The 7,766-nt window shown below is 36.3% G+C and overlaps 1 protein-coding gene across 3 annotated transcripts in view; it reads left to right on the forward strand.

Moving 5' to 3' along the window:
- The window catches only part of LOC122062371 (DNA-(apurinic or apyrimidinic site) endonuclease), an 18,761-nt gene extending 10,995 nt beyond the window's left edge, over nucleotides 1–7,766 (forward strand). The window contains exons 5-10 of one of the 3 annotated variants that reach the window (XM_042625964.1): nucleotides 1,222–1,300; nucleotides 1,716–1,777; nucleotides 2,674–2,760; nucleotides 4,203–4,306; nucleotides 5,261–5,344; nucleotides 7,185–7,766. In XM_042625964.1, the coding sequence (XP_042481898.1) occupies nucleotides 1,222–1,300; nucleotides 1,716–1,777; nucleotides 2,674–2,760; nucleotides 4,203–4,306; nucleotides 5,261–5,328 (400 nt within the window). In that variant the 3' untranslated portion in view covers nucleotides 5,329–5,344; nucleotides 7,185–7,766. Of the gene's footprint in view, nucleotides 1–1,221; nucleotides 1,301–1,715; nucleotides 1,778–2,673; nucleotides 2,761–4,202; nucleotides 4,307–5,260; nucleotides 5,345–5,448; nucleotides 5,913–7,184 lie in introns of those variants that run through there. The other 2 variants (XM_042625972.1, XM_042625959.1) reach the window with 2 other exon arrangements.

The following is a 7,766-nucleotide window of genomic DNA, read 5'->3' on the forward strand; positions in this document are numbered from 1 at the left end:
AAAAACTTCACTTACAAAGTTACAAACCAGCCAACAGTAGCCAACATTCACAGGAAGAAAAAAAAAAATAATAATCATACGCAGAAGGAACAAGCAGGGAGAAGAAAGAAGAAAAGAGAAACAAAAACATGCAAAATCAGAAATTTAAAATACAAACTAAAAGTCTAAAACATACCTGGAGAAGGAGATGCTGCCGGAGAAGGAGATGCCGCCGAAGGCTGTCGAAGGAGAAGGAGATGCCGCCGGATGTCGCCGAAGTCTATCGGAGGAGAAGAGAAGTCGCCGGAGGAATGATCGTCGCCTCGTCGGACGTTGGGGCTTGGGGTTTTGAGTTTTGGAGGCAAAGTAGACTCTGAGAGAGAATGAGAGGCACGGTTTTGGTTTTGATTGGGTTTGGTTTTTTTTTTTTTTTTTTTAATTTTTTTTTTATGGTAAGGGTTTTTAGTTTTTATATGATTTTTTATCCAATGCATCACATGTGCATCAGATTTTATACACCTCCCAATAATAATATGTAATTTGGAATCTTCAGAAAAACAATTTTAAAATATCCAGTACATAAGGCGACCACCTTGTACACTAAGGCGTCGCCTTGCACGCCTTTCAGCGACTTAGTGTAAAAGGCGGTCGCCTTTCACACTACTTGTGAGTCGGCGGACTGCCTTACTTCCAATGGACCGCACTAGCGCCTTAAAAGCTATGGTCCAACCAGACTTGACATATTTCTTCGGGCATCAACAGGCCAAAAGGCTTTAAGGTCTATGAATAAAGGTTAGTGAGCATTCAAGAAAATAGCACCCCTGCTACTTTTTTTAGATCATTCGAAATTGGCTCTGAGAGACCTCCTTCTTTACCCTAAGTAGTCATTGTGGAGTTTGTAAATCATTAAGAAAGCTTTTAAACCAAATGGAGTATGATGAAAGACTATTTTACCTTATTTTTGGAAAAATTAAAAGAGACCATTTTACTTATTAAAAAAAAAAAAATCAAAAGGCCAATCTTCCACAATTATTACTCTAATTAAAATTTCTGAGTGACATTGAGTTGGCTATCTTAATATTACGAATAGTTGTCCTTCCCATGAAACAAAATATTTCCTGATAGCATGATCTCTCTCTGGTTTCTGTCATTTTGCTTGTTTAGTTGAAATATCACATATGCATTGATATTCAGATGTGAGTCAGGGTGTCCTCATTAAGCGCTCTTTTTATCTTCTTGTAGCCATCAAGAGATTGATGTGAGTCATCCAGATTTCTTCAGCAGTGCAAAGCTAAATGGATACATTCCTCCAAATAAAGAGGTAATTGCTTTTCACATATATCTTGTTTGAACAAAGTTTCACATATCTCCCTACTATTTCATTTTCTTGATGCATTCAAGGCCCATGTTAACTTGCTAGTTGAAAAGAAGTAACAGATGCTCTGCGAACATGCTGAGGATGTTATTTATTTTTTATGCATCCATGAAGGTGTTTGAAATCCTTCCAGCTTTCTTTCATATTCCTCATTTTTTGAATTCTTTATAGATCTGTCTGGTGTTATCATGTAAGTCCAGATTTTTCAAACACCTAAGGGCCATATAGCATACTTCTAGGATTTAAGATAAAAATCAGTAAATAAATTAAAAAAATATATATATATATATATATATAAAATAAAAGATGAGGATAATTTAAGTATTCAAAGGGCCTTGACCTTAATTTATTGGTGATGCAGGACTGTGGACAGCCTGGGTTTACCTTAGCTGAAAGGAAGCGTTTCAGTTCCATATTATCTGAGTACGTGAATTTGTGGGGACATTTTACTGAATTATTATTTTTATTTATTCTTACCATTACCTTCAATCTTCGTAATTTAGATTTTAGAAGATGGTGCACCTAGACCACACTGTCTGGGCATTTTCATGTTATGTGGGTTTTCACTCTGGTTTCTGCTGTCTGCCGCTTTGGTTTCAACCAAATTCTTGTTCAACGCTTATAGAGTTTTTCTTGAGATTTTTATTTTTATTTATTTTATTTTATTTATTTATTTATTTATTTATTTATTTATTTATTTTTTAAGTCTGAAGTTGATGGATGAATGTGGATTTAGGAGTACTGTATTTTGGATGTTATTAGCACTCAACTTATGTCTCATATGAAAATTGTGAAATTCAACTCTATTTGTCTATGTCGTGCGCCCAAGGTGTTGTCTAGTGTCTACCATGACCTGGAACTTGCTTGATCCTCAATGTCTCAGAGTACAAGGTTTTTGCCACCATTGCATTTGTATCTTCTCTATTTTCTTCCTTTTTTAAAGATTTCTTTTGATGAAAATATTCTAGTAGATTTAAACCACAGCACTGTGCCATGCTTTAATCATATAGCCTCATATTATGGTGATCTAAAATTCTGAGGCATTATGTGAGCTTAATGAACACACTTTTTTTTAAATAAATGGTAAAAGTTTTTTTTCCCCCTAATCTAGCAAGAACAGAGGGTATCTCTAGTCCGGCACCAAGTTGTGCCACATGGAATGGTGGCACAGAAAATTTAGGATTTTTACTTGAAAACAGAAAATTTTCCTTTTACACAGCTTTTACCTGGAAATTAATGGAACCCTATGTTTTTAACATTTTCAATGCTTTCTTCTCTAATTTGCTCTAGTTGCTTTTACTACTTTGCATTTGTTTCAGGGGAAAACTCATAGATGCATACAGATTCTTACATAAGGAAAAGGATATGGAGTGTGGCTTTTCATGGTCTGGAAATCCAATTGGAAAGTAAGGAAGATTGTCTCAATTTGTATATGTTATTATCTGCATGTTGCATTTCAATTGATAATTATCTTACATTGGGAAAATCTAAGTAGAAGCATAGATTATGTTGGGGGTACGTTGTATTCCGTCGCTTGCGTTTGTGGGCTGATTCCAAAGGTCCATTAAGAGGCCTTAGGGTCCGAAGCCCTAAGGCAAGGAGGAATTGGCCCACCTTGCATGTTTATCTTTGTTAGTGGGGCCTCGCTGAACTGGCAGTCCATGGCGAACTGAGGAAATCTTCTTTAGGGCTACATGAGTATTTCAGTAATTTGTGCCTATGTAGGTTTCGTTATAAAGTTTTAGCGATGGTTCATTTTCTGTAATCTGAGAGAGGTGTGAGGACGGGTGGCTGTATCCCTATTCTCCATTGGTAGTGAAGCAGATCTCATCTTAGCATGGACTTAGGCAATCTGGCTAATCCATGTAAATCTTTGTGTTACGTTATGTGATTGTTTGTTTGCGATTTTCATTTGTTTCCTGCATCATTTTAGGCTTTTGTTTCAACATATCAGATGGGAGCCCTACCAATTGGAAGCAGGAAAATTTTCGAAGTTGGGAAATTACCTAATATTATACAGGTCAAAGGAGGAGATCTATCACAAAAGCATTTTTTATTGGGTTATAATGCTCAACCCATCGCATTCTTCTGGATGATCCGAAAGTGTGGGTAAATGGTCCAGAAAAATATGTACATGATAAGAAACCTCCAATTAGATTGAAATCTGTAAAGATCTACTTGGTGGGTTGCGTTGAACATTTGGTTCCTTGATGGTATATGAATACCATGTTGACACACATTAGTAATGCCCAACAGGGCCCTTACATTTTCTCCTGAAGTATGGAATGTTGCAATGAAATTTTTTCTGACAAAAAGGTACATAGAGAATCTAGGTAACACAGAAGTATTTTGATATTTTTGGTAATTCTTAAATTGCTCTTTATATGATATGAAAAGAATTCACAAAAGATGCTGTACACTCCCTGGTCATGATCCCATATTTTGAGATTCAGTGAGTCTTGCACCTATGGTAGGTGTCATATCCCAACATTGATACCACAGCCAAGTAATATAAGTTGATCACTTTGTCTCAAACCTGCTATGCAAATAGACAAAAAGATAAAAATAAAAAAAATCACAACCAAATTGACCTTTTATTTCTTATGTGTTAATATCCCCGCTTCTGCACAACTTGAACTTGAACTGTTTTAAAAAATTTCCCACCTGATTTTCTTACCCCAAATCAGTTTCATCTGGATCTTTCTGGAAAATGCTGTCTTGATCTTTATTGGCTGTCAAAATGTAAATTTGGATACTAGTGATGGTCTTTCTTCCCCGGCCGCCCCTCTCTCATTCATTTTAAACTGATAGACGTATTTCAGTTATGGATTGAGTTGTTTTATTGCAGATACCGAGGGAAAAGAATGAGAATAGACTATTTCATTGTTTCTGAGAAACTCAAGGAAAGGATTGTTACTTGTGAGATGCATGGAAAAGGCATTGAATTACAAGGTATAATTGATTACTTTTTCTTCTAACATTTCACATACCAGAAATATATAGTCTATGTTGTGCCCTTCAGTAGCATTTATGATTGGGCCTTTTTGCATCTTTTATGGTGAGTTAATGTAGAACTAGTTCACCACTTAAATACCTATTGTTGGAGATGGTGGCATGCACTATATTGATGTCATATATGCCCACCTGTCAGTTGGGAGTTTCAGTAACCCAAATATGATTATAATTACTTGACTCTAACCATCTGAGATATGAAAATTTTCCCTTAATTAATCAAGAAACTCAGCCTTATTGAATCCATGCAAAAAAAGAAGAAGAAGAAGAAGAAGAAGAATAAGAAGAATAAGAAAGAAATAGAGATGAGAAAGGGGAGCTGAGAGTAGATATATGAGAGTAAGAGGAAAGAAACACAGCCCAAATATTTTGTGCTTTATCTGTACTGTGAATATACCCTTTTAATCATGCCAAATACAAAAATGAAATAACATACCTTTTTAAACCATCTACAAATTTTTTAGTCACTGTTTTTCTTCTACCTTATTCTTTGAAGTCTTTTATATGGTAGATTACTCTCATCGATTGTACACCTACAAACAATTTGTACTCCATATATGATCTGGACTACTTTCTTGTGGTCATATATGATATCCATTCTGTGGGGCAAAGCAATTAGTTTGGTTGGTCAGATCAACACGGTTCATATACTAGGGTGCTTCTTTTAAATTGGGGCATCTTTTTTATGCTTCTACATTTTGCTTTCAATTTTTGATATTATCTGAGTGAGATTATTTTGTGTTGTAAACATATACTGATTGAACAATACAGACGAATGCATTGTCAGATTGAAGTAGTGGATGAAGGCATCATGAAGATGATGTTGGGTTATCATTTTCTATTTTTGGCTAAAATGTTGATATTATTCATATGGTAATTATCTTCTGTTTGCAGGATTTTTTGGAAGTGATCATTGCCCTGTTTCCCTTGAGCTTTCAGCTCCAAGTATGAAGTCTAACTAATGCTGACTTTTATCTGGTAAGCTTGTACATGGGACTTCCGGTGAGATGGCCCTTTTCCTATATTGCTGTTGGTAATCTAACATACTTTGTATGGATTTATCTTATTTGAATACTTACCAGGGGTGGGGGAGGGGACTTTGCTGCTTCCTCTTTTAGTGTTTACCATAGTTGACATGATATGCAAGCAAGCCACAAATTATAGAGGTATTCCTGTTGGATATAAGAATGTGTGGTGCATGCTTCAAGTTGGGTTTCATCCACTAGCTATGGTTCTAATGCTGTAACTCCTGCTCTTACAACTGAAGAAGATGTGTAAATAGGTAGCTTTTGGATTAATCAAGTGCTAGCCATGTAGTTGGGTCTCAGGCAGATCTGGTAACTGGGGCTTTAGTGCTCTATATGCTTCCTTGTCCACCAGCCCCAAAGAAAAAAAAAAAATTGGGTGTGGTGAGAGGGTGATCTGTTTTTAATGCATGAGTTTATATCTGTGTTGTGTTGATTCCACTATATTAGGTCTAGCACCTGTTCGAAACGAAAGAATGTGATTTTAATCATTATTTGCAAGGAAGATTGTTTTGATGCCACAGACCTGTCAACCTAACCATAAGCTGTACAGTATACTGCTTTGCATTTTGATGCTTGTAGCTTTCTGGCCCCTAATTCCCCATAAATAATCTAAGTCAACATGTGGTTAGTGCAGTTGGTTGGTACCTCGCTCGAGGTTGTCCCATGAGGTCAAGGGGATGTGAGATTCATTTCATAATGATAAAATGCTATTGAGTGGGACTGATAAAGCCTCTCCAGGCAAGTTGTTAGTGGCTTAGTGCTCATGAGTCATGGCATAGGTAGTAGGTTTGGGGCTAGCACTGTAATTTCACTAACATTTAGAAGGAATAATTTTGTCTCCCAGGGTGGAGAGAGAATATCTTATCTACAGTGATTTGATGCTATGGTTGTTGTCTTAGGATAATGAGTCTCATCTTTAGCTCTCACCATCTAATAAAGGTCTAAATGTGCCCTTCTTTGGTTGAAATTAGATGGTCATATTCTATGGTTGAAGAGATTCTCTCTTTGCTATGGGTGAAGGAAAACTTAGTGACTAACATTTAAATGGATATTTCATAAAATTAAAAAATAATAATAAGCAAAAAAAAAAATCACAATACCATAGTACTACTTCCTTTTTTTTTTTTTGGGTAAAATAGTACTATTTCCCTCTTGTAAACTTTTTATTATATTTTTTCTGTTGCTTTGATCATAGGGGTCTCATATACCATTATCTGCACTGCCATTGGTGTGACATCCATATTTATTCACACACTAATTTTAGAGAAAAGAAAAGAAAAGAAAAACTTAACGTATAGGACAGAGTTTTCCTTTAGCCACAGCGAAAGGGAGTCCATTAACCACGGCTTCCAGATTGGGGGAGAGGGTATCATGCAATAGTGAGGGTATGTTTGACCAATTATAAATTGAGGGATTTTTAAGAACCTAGGATGGTGGCTGAACCCTTCTTGCGCTGTGGAAGTATACTTTCTCTTAAGCCATGTTTGTTAGCCAGAAGAAAGGGAAAAAAAAAAGTATAAAAATGTATTATTTTTTTTCATTATCATTTCCTTTCTTTTGTGTTCTTTTCTTTTTTATTTATTTATTTTTTCGTTCTCTTGAGTCTTGACTACCAAACACAACCTTAATGAATATAAATTATTACCATTTAAAATCGTATTATAGGGGTGTGGGGCGGGGGGACAGTTTCAAGTCATAATGTTGAGTACTTCGATGACGTGCAGAATAGAAAAAACCATGTGTATGTGTTAGGTGTTTCCTCTTTAACTAACTTTGTCTAATTGGAAAAGTGCAAGAAGTTGCCAACACCATTGCCCATTGGTTCGGTTCTTGTGACTTCAGACTTTCTCCTCATCGTCATGGCTTTTCTGGAGGGTGATGAGTCTCACTTGACGTGTGAGCCCCTCCTCATGCCTCTTTGCAACGAGGATCAGCAGCACTGATCAGACTGAGCAACATCTTCTTTGGAGGTGGGAGATGGTCATTGTCACGTCTCATCCCTTTTTCTTCCAATGAATCTTTTCATAGGACCTTATGTAGTGATCAAATATTTTGGACGTATCGTTGCACACGGCTCCCGGCTCCTGGCTCCCGGCTCCCGGCTCCAGCATGTGTGAGATCGGAGGTGAAAACTAAACGGTGTGAATTTTAATCACCATTTGATAACATTTTTACTATTTTTGTGTTTAGAAATATCAGAAATGATTTTTCACGTTTCTAAGAATAAAAATGGATTTTTTTGCTGTTTCACAAACTTGTTACCCTGATCGTTCGTACTGGGATTTACAACATTGACAATGGCATCAAGGAATACCTTCAAGGATTTTTTGGTGTTTGATAAACGAGTGCTCGTCATGCTTCACATTTTGTAA

Source organism: Macadamia integrifolia, chromosome 2 (assembly GCF_013358625.1).
Source record: "Macadamia integrifolia cultivar HAES 741 chromosome 2, SCU_Mint_v3, whole genome shotgun sequence".
NCBI classification, from domain to species: domain Eukaryota; kingdom Viridiplantae; phylum Streptophyta; class Magnoliopsida; order Proteales; family Proteaceae; genus Macadamia; species Macadamia integrifolia.